This window comes from Dipodomys spectabilis, unplaced genomic scaffold, assembly GCF_019054845.1.
Source record: "Dipodomys spectabilis isolate Male_0828 unplaced genomic scaffold, ASM1905484v1 ptg000085l, whole genome shotgun sequence".
NCBI lineage: Eukaryota > Metazoa > Chordata > Mammalia > Rodentia > Heteromyidae > Dipodomys > Dipodomys spectabilis.
The window spans coordinates 5,099,446-5,117,857 of NW_024870762.1; the positions used below are offsets into that span (position 1 = coordinate 5,099,446).

The 18,412-nt window shown below is 55.4% G+C and overlaps 2 protein-coding genes across 4 annotated transcripts in view; one reads left to right on the forward strand and one right to left on the reverse strand.

The window, feature by feature from the left end:
• The window catches only part of Tnxb (tenascin XB), a 72,194-nt gene extending 60,778 nt beyond the window's left edge, over nucleotides 1-11,416 (forward strand). For all 3 annotated transcript variants that reach the window (XM_042683839.1, XM_042683838.1, XM_042683837.1), the window contains 19 exons: nucleotides 376-699; nucleotides 1,386-1,703; nucleotides 2,110-2,433; nucleotides 3,002-3,289; nucleotides 3,664-3,942; nucleotides 5,276-5,563; nucleotides 6,740-7,048; nucleotides 7,323-7,658; nucleotides 7,893-8,015; nucleotides 8,123-8,266; nucleotides 8,725-8,844; nucleotides 8,948-9,091; nucleotides 9,184-9,314; nucleotides 9,456-9,588; nucleotides 9,674-9,825; nucleotides 9,928-10,024; nucleotides 10,114-10,275; nucleotides 10,365-10,528; nucleotides 11,126-11,416. In XM_042683839.1, coding sequence (XP_042539773.1) covers nucleotides 376-699; nucleotides 1,386-1,703; nucleotides 2,110-2,433; nucleotides 3,002-3,289; nucleotides 3,664-3,942; nucleotides 5,276-5,563; nucleotides 6,740-7,048; nucleotides 7,323-7,658; nucleotides 7,893-8,015; nucleotides 8,123-8,266; nucleotides 8,725-8,844; nucleotides 8,948-9,091; nucleotides 9,184-9,314; nucleotides 9,456-9,588; nucleotides 9,674-9,825; nucleotides 9,928-10,024; nucleotides 10,114-10,275; nucleotides 10,365-10,528; nucleotides 11,126-11,227 — 3,938 coding nt within the window. In that variant the 3' untranslated portion in view covers nucleotides 11,228-11,416. The remainder of the gene's footprint in view (nucleotides 1-375; nucleotides 700-1,385; nucleotides 1,704-2,109; nucleotides 2,434-3,001; nucleotides 3,290-3,663; nucleotides 3,943-5,275; nucleotides 5,564-6,739; nucleotides 7,049-7,322; nucleotides 7,659-7,892; nucleotides 8,016-8,122; nucleotides 8,267-8,724; nucleotides 8,845-8,947; nucleotides 9,092-9,183; nucleotides 9,315-9,455; nucleotides 9,589-9,673; nucleotides 9,826-9,927; nucleotides 10,025-10,113; nucleotides 10,276-10,364; nucleotides 10,529-11,125) is intronic.
• LOC122111110 (steroid 21-hydroxylase) lies at nucleotides 11,408-14,594 on the reverse strand. Its single transcript, XM_042683841.1, has 10 exons — nucleotides 14,079-14,594; nucleotides 13,900-13,989; nucleotides 13,288-13,442; nucleotides 13,084-13,179; nucleotides 12,899-13,000; nucleotides 12,715-12,801; nucleotides 12,353-12,553; nucleotides 11,948-12,126; nucleotides 11,767-11,870; nucleotides 11,408-11,669 (listed from the first exon to the last, which is right to left on the reverse strand). Exons 1-10 carry the CDS (start codon nucleotides 14,308-14,310, stop codon nucleotides 11,425-11,427), a joined length of 1,491 nt encoding a protein of 496 aa, XP_042539775.1. The 5' UTR covers nucleotides 14,311-14,594; the 3' UTR covers nucleotides 11,408-11,424.
• Nucleotides 14,595-18,412: the final 3,818 nt, after the last annotated feature.

Sequence of the window (18,412 nt, forward strand, 5' to 3'; positions counted from 1 at the left end):
GTGGAACTTTCTGGAAGAGGTATCCTCTTGCTGTTTGGTGATAAGTGAGCCAGCAGTGGTGCCCAGGCATTAGTCGGCACCCATAAGCCTGCTTGGGGCTGTGACCCTGCATGCCTTCCCCTTGGGTTGACCTCCACGTTCCTCTGGCAGAGAGGGCCCATTAGGGCCAATGCTGTGCTGGTGGCTGTGTGATTTCCCCTGGAAACCTAGGAGCCTAGACCTGCTGGTCACATGTCAGTTAAACAGATTTCCAGGTCCCAAGGGTGGGATTCTCTGAGTTCATCGGAGGAACCCTCAGCCACAGCTCCTATGTCCTCCCCAAATCTGAGTACATCTCCTGAGGTCCCTGGCTCAGCCTCTGTCTCTCCTTCTAAGATGCAGAGGAAGAGACGCCCAGCCCCACAGAGCCCAGCACAGAGGCACCAGAGCCCCCCGAGGAGCCGCTCCTGGGGGAGCTGACCGTGACAGGATCCTCTCCAGACTCCCTGAGCCTCTCCTGGACCGTCCCCCAGGGCCACTTTGACTCCTTCACTGTCCAGTACAAGGACAGTGATGGGCGGCCCCAGATGGTGCGAGTTGGAGGCCAGGAGAGGGAGGCCACTGTGGAGAACCTGGAGCCTGGGCGCAAGTACAAGATGCACCTGTATGGAATCTACCAGGGGCGGCGCGTGGGCCCCGTGTCCGCCATAGGCAACACCAGTGAGTGAATGTCAGCTGTGGTCAGGCAGGAGGAAGTTGTTCCCTTCCTGCCAGCTTCAGGGAAACAATGGTGGCATCAGCAGTGCCTCCTGTGCACTTCTCTATGCTTGAGGGTCTTACTGACAAGCAGGTTCAGACCCAGCAGTATTGGCTGGAGCCTGATACTCTGCATTGCTAACAAGGCCCTGGGATGTCAGTGGTGCTGGCGTGTGGGTGAGCCTGTGTAGCAAAGCTCTCACCACAGAGCCATGGGATCCTCTCTTGGAATTGGTGGCCCAGTGTTTTGCTGGCCTCCCTGCCTCCTTCCAGAGGCTCAGTGTCTGTGGAGTTACTGAGGCCCATGAGGGAAGAGGGCAGGTGCTGGATGGCAGCATTTTAGAGGTTGATTTGTTCATTCTACTAATAGTTCCTGGTCCACATGTGCACACAGTGAGGTTAAGTGACCATTGTCCCAGCCTGTCATAAGCAGCTGGGTTTGTGTAGGGAAGGGGCACAGAGGCCCAAAAGGGTGTCAGGAAGGTGACAGGAAGGAGCTGAAGGGCAGTGTGACAGTCCAGTGGCCAGCCTCGTCCTGCTCTTCAGGGATTGGTTTTTGCAAGTGCTCCTTTATTTGCTGCACTGAGAATGGAGGAGACCTCACCTGTCCCTGTGTGTGTGTGTGTGTCTGTCTGTTTGTCCATCTCCAGAGGAACAAGCTGTGAGCACCCAACCAGTGCCCACCACAACCCCTGAGCCTCCCCCTAAGCCTCGCCTGGGGGAGCTGACCGTGACAGATGCCACCCCCGACTCCCTGAGCCTCTCCTGGACGGTCCCCGAGGGACAGTTTGACCACTTCCTGGTGCAGTACAGGAACGGGGACGGGCAGCCCAAGGTGGTGAGGGTGCCAGGGCATGAGGACCAGGTCACCATCTCAGGCCTGGAGCCAGACCACAAGTACAAGATGAACCTGTATGGCTTCCACAGCGGCCAGCGCGTGGGCCCCGTGTCTGCCATTGGGGTGACAGGTGAGTAGATGGTGGATTACTAAGTGGAACTTCTGGAAGAGGTATCCTCTTGCGTATCCTCTTGCTGTTTGGTGATAAGTGAGCCAGCAGCGGTGCCCAGGCATTGGTCAGGACCCATAGGTCTGTTTGGGGCTGTGACCCTGCATACCTTCCCCTTGGGTTGACCTCCACGTTCCTCTGGCAGAGAGGGCCCATTAGGCCCGTTGCTGTGCTGGTGGCTGTGTGATTTCCCCTGGAAACCTAGGAGCCTAGACCTGCTGGTCAGATGTCACTTGAACAGACTTCCAGGACCCAAGGGTGGGATTCTCTGAGTTCATCGGAGGAACCCTCAGCCACAGCTCCTCTGTCCTCCCCAAATCTGAGTACATCTCCTGAGGTCCCTGGCTCAGCCTCTGTCTCTCCTAAGATGCAGAGGAAGAGACGCCCAGCCCCACAGAGCCCAGCACAGAGGCACCAGAGCCCCCCGAGGAGCCGCTCCTGGGGGAGCTGACCGTGACAGGATCCTCTCCAGACTCCCTGAGCCTCTCCTGGACCGTCCCCCAGGGCCACTTTGACTCCTTCACTGTCCAGTACAAGGACAGTGATGGGCGGCCCCAGGTGGTGCGTGTGGAGGCTGAGGAGAGAGAGGCCACCATTGGAGACCTGGAGCCTGGGCGCAAGTACAAGATGCACCTGTATGGGGTCCACCAAGGTCAGCGCGTAGGCCCGGTGTCCACCGTGGGAGTAACTGGTGAGTGAAGGAAGGCTCCTTCCTCCTTGGTTCCCTCTGGTGAACCTTGTCCTTGTCCAGGTGTCAGCACCTCTTACCCAATGTTTGCCCTCTGCTTCTTGCACTAGGCTTCTGTTTTTCTGCATTTGCTAATAATCTAGCACATCTTTCAATGGAAGGAGGATTCATGAAGTTAGAAGGGAAGGAAGATTCTCTCTACCCTATTTACACTGACTTTTTTCCTTCCATTGCTGTAAATTCAGTTCCTGATAGAACAGACAGACCTCAGCTCCCTTATTTGTGTTTTAGTCACTAGAATTTGCTCAGCTTCAAGCTGCCTGGATCTTATCTGCCTCCAAATAACTCCACACTAGCTATGTGCTTTTAAGAGCACTTAGGGAGACAGTCTTACTGCACTATTTCCCACACTGGTGAAGTTTGGCTCCTGGGTGTGAGTTGCCTACAGAAATTCCTAGAGCTCAGAAAGCTTTACCAAAAGAGTGGTTGCGTGGGGAAGGGGCGGGGGTGGGAGCCAGCCTTCCCTCGGCAGGACCTGGACTGCACTGCAGCATCCCCTGCTCTGTTTCAGCCTCCTTGCCCACACAGCCCCCGGTGGAGCCCCGCCTTGGGGAACTGGCTGTGGCAGAGGTGACTTCTGACACCGTGCGCCTGTCTTGGACTGTGGCCCAGGGCCTCTTCGATTCCTTCCTGGTTCAGTACAAAGATGCACATGGGCAGCCCCAGACAGTGCCTGTGAACAGAGACCTGCGTGAGGCCACCATCTCTGGTCTGGACCCATCCCGCAAGTACAAGTTCCTGCTCTTTGGACTCCAGGATGGGAAGCGCCGTGGCCCCATTTCTGTGGAAGCAAAGACCAGTGAGTGGGGATCTAGGCCCCCCACCCCCTCGGCCCTGGAGCTCCTGGCCAGCCTTTGCCCCTTGTGGCAACCTTTGGAATTTGACATTTCTGTGCCCCACACTCCAGACCTAAGGACTTTGTGACCCTTTATTTACCAGATCCCTTGAAGTTTAAATCCTGAGTTCCTCTTCCCCTACCCTCCCCCCACTCCCTTTTGTCCCTAGAGAAGTGTCCAGGGGACACTTGCTTTCCTTGCTGGATCTTCTATCCCTACTCCTGGCCCAGCCACCTCTCCCCCTCCCAGGGGAGCCCAGAATCTCCACACCCCCAGAGCAGGGGTTTCTGCTGCCATCATTGCTGACATTCTTCATGCATCTCTCTCTGCTTTCCAGTGCCAGACACAAAGCCCTCTCCCCGCCTGGGGGAGCTGACAGTGACAGATGTGACCACGGACTCCGTGGGCCTCTCCTGGACAGTCCCTGAGGGGGAATTTGACTCCTTCCTAGTCCAGTACAAGGACAGGGATGGGCAGCCCCAGGTGGTGCCCGTGGCAGCAGACCAGCGAGAGGTCACTGTCCCGAGTCTGGAGCCACATAGGAAATACAAGTTCCTGCTCTACGGCCTGGCAGGCAGGAAGCGGCTGGGCCCCATCTCTGCAGAAGGCACTACAGGTGAGCCCCAGCCCTCCCTGCTCCCACCTTTCCAGGGTTCTTTTTATTTTTATTTTTTTTAACTGATTGCTGGGGCTGGGGCTTGAACTCGTTGCCTGGGTTCTTCTTCTTCTTTTTTTTTTGTCAGTCATGGAGCTTGAACGCTGAGCGTGGGCGCTGTCCCTCAGCTCTTCAGCTCAAGGCTAGCACTCTACCACTTGAGCCACAGCACCACTTCCGGTTTTCTGAGTGGTTTATTGGAGATAAGAGTCTACAGACTTTTCCTGCCTGGGCTGGCTTTGAACCGCGATCTTCAGATCTCAGCCTCCTGAGTAGCTAGGATTATGGGTAGGATTCACCAACACCCAGCACCCAGCCATAATCCCGAACATTTTGTATGCAGAGTCCAGGCTTTGAACTAAGCTAATCTGTGTGGAAATCCCCAGTCCTAATCCTCACCGATTACAAACAAACCTCAGCTTCCTCACCTGCTTGATGGTGGTGAACAACTCCTTCTCTAACTCAGTTCGCCCGTCCTCCTCCTGCCACCTCAACTCTGAGGCAAGAGGTGGAAAGTAAGGGAGGGCTTGGCTGCAGAAAGACTATGGAAATATCTCATGTTCTGGTGCTCATGACTCAGCCCCCGCCCCCCGGAATGGGTGGAGTGGGTCACTGACCCTTCCCCACCCCCCCCAGGACCATGAGTCACCTTGGCCAGTCAGGGCTCGGGGCTCTCAGATTCCATAATTGTTTCCTCAACCCTCACTTGGGGAAAGCATCTAGGCTTTTCTGAACGCCGTCTATCAAAAGTTACCCCCTACAGGCTAGTAGCCTCTTGTATTCCCAACTCTGCCTCTTCTTTTGTATTCCCAACTCTGCCTCTTCGCTACCCAACTCTTGCTGCCTTGGTCCAGTGATGTCCGCTCCGGGTTAGGGAAATAGATGAGGGGACAGTCTAGGCTGGTGGCAAATGGGGGAGGTCCTGTAGAGCTGACCAGCTGGTCATCCACACTCTCCTGTTTGGGGGTGCCCCTCTCTCAACTCAAATATCCTCTGAGATTCTTTTGGTCCTAGCCACAATCCTGCCCAGGGGAAGTGAAGTTCCTCTGTGTGCCCAGCTCCCGCTCTCTCCCGGGAGATCTTTTGTGTATTTATTGTGCCCTTGACCGTGGCGGGGGGCACGGGGCAGGACAGTGGCTTCCAGAGAGGGATAAGACGAGGCCTGTTTATGCCCTCAGGTGGCTGTCCCTAAATCATTCTCAGGATTCTTTCCCCACAGCTTCACACCTCCCAGGAGTGGCCCAAAATAGGTCAAAGCCGTTCTTGAACTAAATGTCCCCAATCCTCTCCACAGCACCCCTGGAGAAGACGCCACAGCCCCCACCCCGCCTTGGGGAACTGGCAGTGACAGAGGAGACCTCAGACTCGCTGCGGCTCTCATGGACGGTGGCCCAGGGCCTCTTTGACTCCTTCCTGATCCAGTACAGGGACAGGGATGGTCAGCCTCAGGCAGTGCCTGTGACTGCAGACCAGCGGGAAGTCACTGTCCAAGGCCTGGAGCCTGGCAGGAAATACAAGTTTCTGCTCTATGGGCTCTCCGGAGGGAAGCGCCTGGGTCCTGTCTCTGCCCTGGGAGTAACAGGTGAGGCTGACCGGCCTGGTGCTAGCAAGCAGGGCACAGGGGGCTGCCCTGTGCCTTGGGGCTGAAGACAGCCTCCTGGCAGGGGTGGTCAGGGAAGGAGTCCCTCCCAGCGCCTGGAGAAAGGAAGAGTTTGCTGCCAAGTCAGGCTGTCCATCCCAATCACAGGAGCAGGAAAGGCGGGAAGGGAAGGTCCTTGCTGAGGCTCCCCCTGAGCCCACGCTCCTCATCCCATCACGTAGCTGCCCCCCACTGTCCCGCCGGAGCCGCTTTCACTGCCTGGCACTGTGGCCTCGCCCAGATAGGGCAACCCCACCACGAATGACTCAGGGCCATTTTCTCAAATGGAAAATCACTGGAAAACAGCGGGAGGAAACAGAAGCCAATGGAAGTGGCAGCTCCTCTTCCAGGGGCCACCTATGCCCGCCTCAGATCTGCCAGGCCAAGAACACACTGGCCCCACAAAGGCTGAGGTGACACACCAGGCTCACTGGCCAGCCAGTGCCGCCCTCAGCTGCTCGCAGAAGGAAGGCTGAATCTCCTAGGCCCAGCATGTGCCAAGCCAGGCACATAGGCATTCCAGGGTGGAGCAAGGGTGGATGCAAGGACATCTAGACATGAGGCTCAGTGGGTCCCCAGGGAAGGGGACGTGAGTACCTGACCCAGGGACTCCTATAGCCGAGAGCCCAGGAGAACGTAATGGGGCCGCAGCAGCTTCCCAAACAGGAGACAGGCCTCAGTGTTGGGAGACAATGTTGCAGGAGACAATGTCAAAGCACTGATGTAGCCAGGCACCAATGACATGCCTGTCATCCTAGCTACTCAGAAGGCTGAGATCTGACGATCACAGTTCAAAACTAGCCTGGGCAGGAAACTCCATGAGACTCTTACCTCCAATTAACCATCAGAAAATTGAAAGGAGAGCTGTGGCTCAAAGTGGTAGAGCACTAGCCTTGAGTGAAAAAGCTTAAGAACAATGCCCAGGGCCTGAGTTCAAGCCCCATGACCAACTTAAAAAAAAAAAGCAGTGATGTAGCAGGTTCTAGAACTGGAAGGTCCTAGAAAAGCCCTGGTTCCTCTCTTCTCTCCACTACGCTGCCAGGCCAGGACCTACCAGGTATAGTGACAGGATAGCCTTCCGATGTCCCTCACTGACATTCTCCCCGGACTTCTTCACAGCCCCAGAAGAGGCAATGCCGACCCCCGAGGGCTCAGAGCCCAGTGAAGCACCCCGCCTAGGGCTCCTGACTGTGACCAAAGCAACGCCAGACTCTCTGAGCCTCGAGTGGAGTGTGACCCAGGGCCCGTTTGACTCCTTCGTGGTCCAGTATCAGGACACAGATAGGCAGACCCAGGCCTTGCTCGTGGACGGTGACCAGAACCAAGTCCTCATCTCAGGCCTGGAGCCCAGCACCTCCTACAAGTTCTTCCTCTACGGTCTGCATGAAGGGAAGCGCCAGGGGCCCATCTCTGCGGAGGGCATCACAGGTACCCTCAGGCTGGTCTCATCCTAACCTGGGCTAGGAAGTGTGAAAGGAGGTCGCTGGGAGTGGCAAAGGTCATGGGAGGCTCCGGGGGGGAGGAGGCTCCTCATTTGCCTCTGTGTAGCCCCAGACTCTGCCCTCACACAAGCTAAGTCCCTTACTAACTCTGCTTTGCTGGTAGCAGCGGGCCAGGGTGGGGTGGTGGAGGGAACCCACCCCGGCACACATTGCTGGTTACACATAATTCCCAACCCTTCTCTCCCACACACTCCTTGCAGGGTCAGCTCCTGCTGGCCAGACCCCGGGGGACCCAGGGCCCCGTCTCTCCCAGCTGTCGGTGACTGATGTGACCACCATTTCTCTACGGCTCAACTGGGAGGCTCCACTTGGGGCCTTCGATTCCTTCCTGCTTCGCTTTGGGGTCCCATCACCTCGCACCCTGGAGCCACATCCACGTCCGCTGCTACAGCGGGAGTTGGTGGTCCCGGGGACCCGGCGCACGGCCATACTCCGGGACCTGCGGCCGGGGACCTTGTACAGTCTCACTCTGTACGGCCTGCGGGGGCCTCACAAAGCTGACAGCATCCAGGGCACTGCCCGGACCCTCAGCCCAGGTAAGGCCCCATCATGGGCACATGCGAGACACCAAAGGGAGGGTTTGGGGCTTGTGATGTGGGATATCTCCTGCTTCAGACAGAGGGTTGGTGAGTCAGAGGCTCTGACGGTCTAGAGAATGACTTCTGTTCCTAGGACCTAGGGTGGACCCTTCAGGAGCCAGGAGGTCCAGAGAGACAGGGCAGGAAGTTCCCTACCCCTCCCTCACTATTATCTCTTGCCTACATCCCCAGTTTTGGAGAGCCCCAGAGACCTCCAATTCACCGAAATCGGAGAGACCTCAGCCCAGGTCAACTGGGTGCCACCATTATCCAGGGTGGACAGCTTCAAAGTTTCCTACCAGCTGGCAGATGGAGGTGACACCCTTTTGCCATGTCCTCATTTCTCCTGCTCCCTGCTCCCTGCCCACCCTCTAGCTGCACTTGACTTTCCCAGGCAACCTTAACCCCCAATGCACTTTCAGGAGAGCCCCAGAGCGTGCAGGTGGATGGCCGGGCCCAGTCCCAGAAGCTCCAGGGTCTGATCCCAGGAGCTCGCTATGAGGTCACTGTGGTCTCTGTCCGTGGATTTGAGGAGAGTGAGCCGCTCACAGGCTTCCTCACCACAGGTGAGACGGGCCGGACCAGGGGCAGGGGGGACGGTGGGAGCGTGAGCGTAGAAAACTGGGGCTTAGCCAGCCGCCAGTGCCTCATGCATATAAAACTCAGGAAGCTGAGACCTGAAGATTGAGGTTCAAAGCCACCCCGGGGCAAAAAAGTCCAAGACTCCATCTCCAATTAACCAGCAAAAAAAGCTGGATTGGAGGTCTGGCTCAAGTGGCAGCGCACCAGCTGTAAGCAAAAAAGCTGATCAAAAGTGAGAGGCAATGAGTTCAAGCCCTAGTACTGGCACACAAAAAAAAAAAAAGAGGAAAGAAGAGGAAGAAAAACAAAACAACACAAGGCTTGGATGGGAGCTGAATGGAAGGGAGGCGCATGACTGGGAACAAGTGCCAGCGGCTGGCCTTGGAAACGTTAACGGTAGGGAGAGTGGCAGGGACCCTCTGAGCCCGCTCCTCTCTCCCAGTTCCCGATGGCCCAACCCAGCTTCGTGCGCTGAACTTGACGGAGGGGTCTGCCCTGCTGCACTGGAAGGCCCCCCAGAACCCTGTGGATGCATACAACGTTCAGGTGTCCGCCCCTGGAGGTGAGCAGGGCTGAGGCTTCCTTCCAGAGGGAACTTGTTCAGCTTGGGGACACAGGGAGAGGGGGCCGGAGGGGGCCGGATCTGACGCTCAGCTCCACTCCAGCTCCATCACTCCAGGCCTCAGCGCCTGGCAGTGCTGTGGACTACCCACTGCGTGACCTGGTGACCCACATCAACTACACCGCCACTGTGCGTGGCCTCCGGGGTCCCAACTTCACCTCCCCGGCCAGCATCACCTTCACCACTGGTACTGCCCGGGGTATGGGAGTGGGGAGGGGAGGTGTGAGGAAGATGAGCCTCCCCCCCCTTACCTCTTCCCGCTTTCTCCCCACTTCCAAGGGTTGAAGGCCCCCCAGGACTTGGAGGCCAAGGATGTGACTCCTCGGACAGCACTGCTCACTTGGACCGAACCCCAAGTCCCACCCACAGGCTACCTGCTCAGCTTTGACACACCTGGCGGGCAGACCCAGGTGCCCCACCCCGCCCTGCTGCCCAGGCCCTCTCCCTGCGTGCACTCCGGCTCCCAGTGGGGACTGCTGAGCTGGAAGGTTCGATGGAGAAAGCCTTTCATGCCTAGGGCCTCCCCTAACCTGTCCCTTGTGTGTTCACAGGAGATCCTGCTCCCCGCAGGGGTTACCTCACACCGGCTTCTCCGCCTCTATCCCTCCACCCTCTACAATGCTCGGCTCCAGGCCGTGTGGGGCGAGAGCCTCACGCCACCCGTGTCCACCTCCTTCACCACGGGTACCTGGCGCTGGGCCTGAGTTTGGGTAGGCAGCAGGAGCCTGAGGTTTAGACAGAGAACAGCCCTTCACCCTCCTCTCCCCAGGTGGGCTGCGGGTCCCTTTCCCCCGGGACTGCGGGGAGGAGATGCAGAATGGGCCCAGCACCTCGAGGACCACCACCGTCTTCCTCAACGGCAACCGCGAGCGGCCCCTGGATGTGTTCTGTGACATGGAGACTGATGGGGGCGGCTGGCTGGTAGGTGGGGTAGAAGCCCAGATGTCTGCAAAGGGAGAGGCGGCCACCTCAAGAACCCAAGGCTGACCGTGCCCGCTCCCCCGCCCCCCCATCTTCCCTCAGGTGTTCCAGCGCCGCATGAATGGAAAGACAGACTTCTGGAGGGACTGGGAAGAGTATGCTCACGGTTTTGGGAACATCTCTGAAGAGTTCTGGCTGGGTCAGTGCCTCACAGGGATTGGGGAGTCAGGCAGGGTTGGGAAACCATGTGGACACCAGCATCCTGATGAGATCTGCCCCCTCCTCCAGGCAACGAAGCCCTACACAGCCTCACACAGTCTGGTGACTACTCCATGCGTGTGGACCTCCGCACTAGGGATGAGGCGGTGTTCGCCCAGTATGACTCCTTCCAAGTAGACTCAGCGGCTGAGAACTACCGGCTCCACCTAGAGGGCTACCATGGCACTGCAGGTGAGAGTGGGCCCTGACCACAAAGGGTGGGAGAGGCGGAGGGGGGCGGGGGGCAGGGGTGCTCATCACTCCTTTCTGCATCCTGCCAGGGGACTCTATGAGCTACCACAGTGGCAGTGTCTTTTCGGCCCGTGATCGAGACCCCAACAACCTGCTCATCTCCTGTGCGGTCTCCTACCGTGGAGCCTGGTGGTATAGGAACTGCCACTATGCCAACCTCAACGGGCTCTACGGGAGTGTGGTGGACCACCAGGTGAGAGGCAGAAGGAGGCAGCAGAGCTGTGGAAGTTGGGGCTCTGTGGTCTGGGTTGGAGCTCTGTCATGTGACAGGATAGATGAGCTGCTCAGAGCCAAATCTGTGATACGGGACAATAATGCCACCCTTGCCAGTTAACTTTGAGAAGAGGATTCATTTTTTGGGTGGCAAAGGCCAGCTCCGGAGTAGCCCTCCACCCTTTGCAGCTGAGGGTTTTGAAATGAGTAGAGCAGGAAGGTTGATGGATTTCTTTTTTCTTTTTTTATTTTTTGTCAGCTGTGGAGCTTGAACTCAGGGCTAGAATGCTGTCCCTCAGCTCTGTTTGCTAAAGGCTAGCGCTATATGACTTTGAGCCATAAGCTCCACCTCTGGTTTTGGGGGATGAAGTGGAGATAAGAGTCTCATGGACTTTCCTGCCTGAGCTGGCTTTGAACTGCAGTCCTCAGATCTCAGCCTCCTGAGTAGCTAGGATTATAGGCATGAGCCACCAGCACCTGGCTTGATGGACTTGGCAGGTCACTTTGAGCGGGCAGGGTGGGGACAGACCAGATGCTGATTCTGGTGCTGATTCTCCCTTGCCAATCCCTTTCCCAGGGAGTGAGCTGGTACCACTGGAAGGGCTTCGACTTCTCAGTGCCCTTCACGGAAATGAAGCTAAGACCAAGAAGCTACCAGCCCCCTGCCAGAGGAGGCTGAGCTGCTACCCACCTCTCTTGCACCCCAGTATGACTGCCGAGCACTGAGGGGTCGTGCGCAGAGAAGAGCCAGGAGCCTTCACCACCCAGCCTCCTGAAGCAGCCTTCTCTGCCCATGATCTCACAGCACCATGTTTACAGGGGGGAGGGGAAGGGTTGGTACGGGTGCAATAAAGGAAAAACTGAGGCATGTGCTAGTCACTGGCCCTGGCCCCGAGGCTGCAGGCGCACTTGGAAGGGCTGCATCTGGAGGTTGACAGTGTAGAAGGGCTGGGGCTGCAGCGAGGGCAGGGCGCCCTCAAGTGGCAGCAGTGTGAAAGTCTGGAGCAGGCGGGCCAGTACCACGAAGAGCTCTAAGCGGGCCAGTGGCTCTCCCAGGCACACGCGGGCCCCACAACCGAATGTCAGTACTCTGGGGCTCTTGCCAGGCTCCAGGAAGCGGTCTGTGAGTGGGTGGGCAGGTAGAGCAGGGAGGTTTGCAGCAACCACAGAACTGACCTCCACCTCCATGTCTGCCCCATCCCTAGCTCCCCAGCATACCAGGCCAGAATTCCTGTGGCCGCTCCCAGATTGTCTCATCAAGATTTGCGCCTTGGAGGTTGGGGATAATGATTGTGTCCTTAGGGATGTCATAGCCCAAGATGCTGAGGGAAAGATGGAGTTAGAGGCTGGTTAGGGTTAGGCCTAACCCTAACCCTCATCCCTAACCCTTGGCAGTCACCTGCTGGGCCGGATGGTGCGGTGGGGCAAAGCCAAAGGCACGACAGGCCGTAGACGGAGCACCTCGGCAATGGTGGCATTGAGCAAGGGCAGCCGCGTGCGGACCTTGTGTGGGATATGGGAGCCCAAGGGGCCAGGCCCCAGTTCAAGGTCTAGCTCATTCTGCAGTCGCTGCTGAATCTGGGAGACAGGGGCAAGCCAGGAGTCCAGGGACCAAGCTCTGCCCAGGCCTATTCACAGCAACCCAGCCTCCAGCCACTTCCCTCCCACAGCCTGGCGGAGCCTTTGCGCCCTCTCTCCGTGACCACCACCCAGATCAGGCGCAGCACCAACAGCATGGCAGGAGATCCAGCCCTGACCAGGCTGCCAGCAAAGGCCCTTCTGCCCTTCCATCCCCCAGACCCACCTCAGGGTGATGAACCAGGAAAGCCACAGCCCAGGAGAGAGTGGTTGCTGTGGTTTCAGTGCCACCGATAAAAAGATCCACCATGGCCATGTGCACGTGCCCTTCCAGGAGCTCTCCAGGGCCCTCATCCCCTTTCACCTGCCCCATCCTTTGGAGCATGTAGCCTGTCATGTCCTTCCATTGGCCTGCCACCAGATTCTCCTATAGAGGGAAAGACAACAGGCTGAGTGGACAGCTTGGGAAGGGAGGTGGGGGCAACAGGCCTAGAACTGGAAGCTTCTGGAAACCCGGCCCAGTAGTGATGGGGAGTTTTGCCATCACAGGTGGACTCAGGGGAACCTGATCCACACGTAGTTCCCAACCTTGTGCCACCTCAGCTGCTGCTCTACAATGTGATCCCTGTTTGATATGATCCGCTTCAGCTTCCAGAGACCTGGGTTGGGGAAGAACTAAGGCAGAAGCATGAGTCAGCTGCCTGATGAAGGCCTATCCCTCCACCCCCGCCCCTCCCCCAGGACCCAAGGGTCTCTCCGTTCCACTCCTCACCCTGAGAATGGGGACCACGTTCAAAATTTGGACAGACCAGTGGTCCCAAGCTTTCATCAGATCCTGAACACAGCTGTAAACAGCATTTACAAAGGATTTGTCCTGTCAGATAAAAACAGTCCGTGTTCAGTTCTGGACCAGATGAAAGCCAGGAGGGGCTCAAGGGTCAAAGGAGCCGTTCTGACCCTGTCTCCAAAGGTGAGGCCGCAAATGATGCTGCAGGCGAGGAAAGAGAACTCCTCCTGGATGGCCACAGGGCGGCCCTCCTGGGCCCTCATTCGCTGTGGAGGAGAGCAGGAGCTATGCGGGCTGGGAAGGAGGGAGGGAGGGAGTGCAGCGGAGGGGAGGCTGAGCCTGGGGAGAGCCAGGCTACAGGAGCCCAGCCTCACCTCACAGAATTCTTGGGTCAGCTGCTCCACCAGCGGCTCCATGGAGTCTCGGATCCCCAGCAGCAGGGCAGAGCGGGTGAGTTTCTTGTGGGCCTTCCATAGCAGGGAGTAGTCCCCTAGTGACAGGTCTGGGTATTGCTGAGACACCAGCTTGACTTGAGCAGGAGAGGATGAGGATGGAAAGTAACTTAAGGAGAGCCAGGCATTGGTGGCTCACACCTGTAATCCTAGCTACTCAGGAGGCTGAGATTTGAGGATCACAGTTCAAAGCCAGCCTGGCCAGGAAAGTCTGTGAGACTCTTATCTTCAATTAACCACCAGAAAACTGGAAGTAGAGTTGGGGGTCAAAGTGATAGAGTGCTAGCCTTGAGTGAAAGAGCTCAGAACAGTGCCCAGGCCCTGAGTTCAAGCACTATGACTGACAAGAAGAAAGACAAAGAAAGAAAGAAAGGAGGAAAAAAAGAAAAGAAAGAACGAACAAAAGAAAGGAAGGAAAAGAAAGAAAGAATAGAAGAAAGCGAAGGAGGGAGGGAAGGGAAGGGAAGGAAGCCCAAGGGCTTCATTTTCTTCTGCCTCAGCCCCTCCCACCCATAAGAAGCCACAGGCCCTTACAGGATGGTGTCTGGGGTCGGCCGGCAAAGTCTACCCACTTTCTGACCAGAGCCTCCTCAATAGCCCTCTTGGAGTTCAGCACCACCACATCTGGAGGAGAGGGGAAATAGGCGTCAGCAAAGAGGGATCTCCACCTCTGGCCACCAGTGGTGAGCCAGGGAGAGGAAGCCGGCTCTTACCTTGCAGCCCCAAACGGAGCCTGTAAATGGACCCAAGTTTCTGAGTGAGGCCCAACAGGTAGAGGGGGAGGTTGGGCTTCAGGATGTGCAGGAAGCCTGGGGCGAGTGGCGGGAGGTGGAGGTTCCTGTGCTTCCACTGGCCCCATAGCAGGCGGGTGCCAGCCAGCAGTATCAGCAGCAACAGAAGCCCAAGAAACAGCATGGCAGAAGGCCCATGCAGAGGCGCTGGCATGACCACTTATAGGCTCTTGATCCCTGGCCAGCTATTCTGCTCTCTGGGCTCTTTGGGGACCTTCCCCCTGGCCCACCCCCATAATGACACATTTCTAGAATGGCACCAGTCTAATTAGCCTTGAGGATCCATCTTTCAAATACCAACCCATCCATCAAAAGGAAAGGAAGGAAAACAAAACCTTGACCTTTTCCCAGAATCAGCTTTCCAGCTGCACAACAACCACGCAGGCTCCTGTGACCACCCTCATTGTAGCTGTCTCCTGCATACCCCACCCTGGGCCAACTTAGTGGTATGACTTTGTCTCCAAAGAGAAAAAAATGGTCTTTGCAGCCAGGCGCCGGTGGCTCACGCCTGTAACCCTAGCTATTCAGGAGGCTGAGATCTAAGGATCACAGATCAAAGCCAGCCCGGGCAAGGAAAAGTCCATGAAACTTTTATCTCCAATAAACCACTAGAAAACTGGAAGTGGCGCTGTGGCTTAAGCAGTACAGTGCTCACCTTGAGCTGAAGAGCTGAGGGACAGCGCCCAGGCCCAGAGTTCAAGCCCCATGACCGACCAAAAAAAAAGGTCTTTGCTGCCTAGTATGCCCTCTGGGACTGTGGGAGGGACAAAACAAGATAGTGATTTATGGGGATTATTTTCCATTATTTTTACTTACAGAGAGAGCGTGACTATATAGTTAGTTTCCCTGGGGCACCCCAGTATATAAATGTAATCTTGTACAATTATTAATAGTGCTCCTTTCACTATTGAAAGTGTCCAGAGCTGGGTGTCGGTGGCTCATGCCTGTAATCCTAGCTGTTCAGCAGACTGAGATCTGAGGATCAGAGTTTAAAGCCAGCTAGAGCAGGAAAGTCCAAGAGACTATCTCCAATTAACAACCAAAAGGCTGGAGGTGGAGCTGTGGCTCCAAGTGGTAAAGCTCCAGCCTTGAGAGAAAAAGCTAAGGGACAGTACTCGGGTCCAAGTGTAGTAGTGCATACCTGTAATCTAAGGACTCAGGAGGAAGAGCAGGAGGACTAGAAGTTTGAAGCTAGCCTAGACCATGTAATGAGATCCAGCCTTGATAAAAACAAGAGCTGGGGATGTAGTGGCAGAGTGCTTGTCTACCATAGGCTGAGTTTGATTCCCCAGCCTTTAAAAAACAAACAAACCTTAACTGTCCAGAAGACAAAGAATTCTAGGCCCTTCCTCTAGTGTGGAGTACTTAGCACATCCCACAGAACTAAGTGCTTTTACTATACTAGCCCTATTCTTCACAGCAATGCTGTTATTGTCTCCATTTTATAATAAAGTTGAGGCAAGAGGCCTGAGTGGCCTGCCCAGCCTGAACTAGGATTCAGGCTGGCGATTAAGCTGCAGGTTCTACCTGAAGCCACTAGGAGCATCTCCCTGGCTGCAAGGAAAAGTGATCACCTTGAACCAGCTTGCAACAAATATAAGAATTGTCTTACAAATGCAGGGGTATTCCACAGAACCTAGGAACAGGAAGGAGACCTCATTGAGCTCCAAGGCCAGAGATAGGAGACAAACGCAGGCCATTTCCTCCTCTGTTGCTTCTCCTCTCTGAAGCTCCATGTGCTTCCAGGGGCAGGCAGAAGAGGGCCTGCTCAAGAAGTAGAAGGGTGGTTCAAGTGGTAGAGCACCAGCCATGAGGGAAAAAGCCAAGTGAGAGCAGGAAGTCTTAAGTTCGACCCCTGGTACAGAGCCGGCCTGCTCAGGGCCACCCAGGAAGGGTGGGATAGTGGATGATGGATCATGTCATCCTTCCCAAAGCCCCCATGAAGTTTCTGGATAGCCATGGTCAGCTCAGAGGCCCAGCCTTATTCTGGAATTGTACCCATAATAATGGGGTTTCTCTGGACCACTTTTGGGGTTGAGGGTTCTAGAAGCAGGACTTGGGAAGAGCCATGACAGAGGCAGAGGAGGGGTTAAGACTGCCTAAAAGGTGTGTGAAATCTTAGGCTGTTCCCCAAATTCACCAGCCCAGGCTATGTAGCTAAACCCCGCTACTTAGGAGTTCTCTCTCCCTTTGAAACTTTGTGCACTGGGGAGCCTGAGGCGAGGGCCCAGCTGTGCCTTCTCCTTGCTAGATGAGCTAACAGCGGGGTCCTCATGGCAGCAGAGGCCCAGGCTCAGTCTGGATTCATGCTCAGTTCCGGGAGAAAAGAAGAGTAGGAGTCCTTTTTTTATTTGTATATTTTGCTGGGCCTGGGCCTTGAACTCTGGGCCCGGGCGCTGTCCCTGAACTCCTTTTGCTTCAGGCTAGCACTCTACCACTTGAGCCACAGCACCACTTCTAGCTATTTTTGACTAATTGGAGATAAGAGTCTCACGGACTTCCCTGCACAGGCTGGCTTTGAACCTCAGTCCTCAGATTTCAGCCTCCTGAGTAGCTAGGATTATAGGCATGAGCCACTGGTGCCCAGCCTTTTTTTCTCTTTAAAAAAATTTTTTGAGACTCTTTGTCTTCATACAAAGTTGCAATGTATTACAAATGTATTATTTTTTTCCCTCTGGAGGGGAAGGATTTCTGGGAGCTGGGCACAATAGTGATTCATCCTCTTCCTGGTCAACCTCCCAGACCCAGGTCAGGCCTGGCCACACTGCAGCTGAATACCTGGTTTGGATAAATGTATTTATGCTACTGCCATGGTGATCAGCACTTGGGGAAAGAGACCCAACGGGCCCAGGAAGCTCTGGATGACTGAGAAAGTCACGTGGAAGAGGGGCCTCAGCTTGAAGGGATAACATGGAAAACAATGTGTTTTATAGAAATGCCTTCACAAATGTTTTCTGCTTACCCATCATCCCCATTTCTTGCTCCCCAAATACAAATTCTAACCTATTCCTGGCTTCTGTATATTCTCTTCTGGTTTTTCAACATGCCTTTAATCTACTCCTGTGTACGCTCTCTCTCTCTCTCTCTCTCTCTCCTCCCCCCCCCCCATCAGTTGTGGGGCTTGAACTCTGGCCTGGGCACTGTCCCTGTGCTCTTCAGTTCAAGGCGAATGCTCTACCACTTGAGCCACAGCACCAGTTCTGGTTTTCTGGTGGTTAATTGGAGATAAGAGTCTCAGGACAGGGCTGGGAAGGTGGCTCAGTGGTAAGAGCACTTGCCTTGCATGCCTGAGGCCCTGGGTTCGATTCCCCAGCACCACATAAGCAAAAAGAAAAAAAGCCGGAAGTGGCGCTATGGCTCAAGTGGTAGAGCGCTAGCCTTGAGCTGAAGAGCTGAGGGACAGCGCCCAGGCCTAGAGTTCAGGCCCCACAACCCCCCCCCAAAAAAAAGAGTCTCAGGACATTCCTGTTCTGGCTGGCTTTGAACCATGATCCTCAGATCTCAGCCTCCTGAGTAGCTAGGATTTTAGGCTTGAGCTACCAGCACCCAGCATACTCCTGCTTTCTTTAGAACAGATTAGATGTCACTACCTCCAGGAGCCTGAGTGCCATTCCCCTCTTGACACTCTCCTTCACTAAGTTAGACACCCCTTTTCCCAGTGGATGGACAGCCCATCCTTGTTCTGGTCCCCCTCAATGATGAGTCTCTGGAGTGAATAGCTGTATCCTTGGTAGCTAGCACAAGGTGTAGCACAGAGTGGCACTGTCATGATGTCTGTTGCATAATTGAATGGCAAGGTTTAAGGCCTGGGTGCTGGTGTCCCTTAGTTTTTTTTGCTCAAGGTTGGTACTCTATCACTTGCAGATTTTTGCTGGTTATTGGAGACAAACAGTCTCATGGACTTTTTAAATGGCAGATTGGGAAACTGTCAGTTTTCCACCAAGGCTGATCTCAGTGTATTTCCTTGGATGGATTTTTTAGTTCACCTCTGAAGGATTCAGGGGTGCAACCAAAGTGGAGGAAAGCTAGGTAGGCAGATAGGGTAGGGAGAGTTAGTACCAGTGAAACAACAGTCCTCCCCCAGATGTTAAAAGACACATCACAGGCTTTGGCTGGTTTAAAATCAGTGCCCAGAGGAAGATATCACCAGACCTGAATGTTGCACAACTCTGGAGAAGTTACATCATACCACTGATAGCAAAAACAGCTGTCAGCAGGCTTTCAACAGACCAGGCCTCCACTGACCTCAACAGACC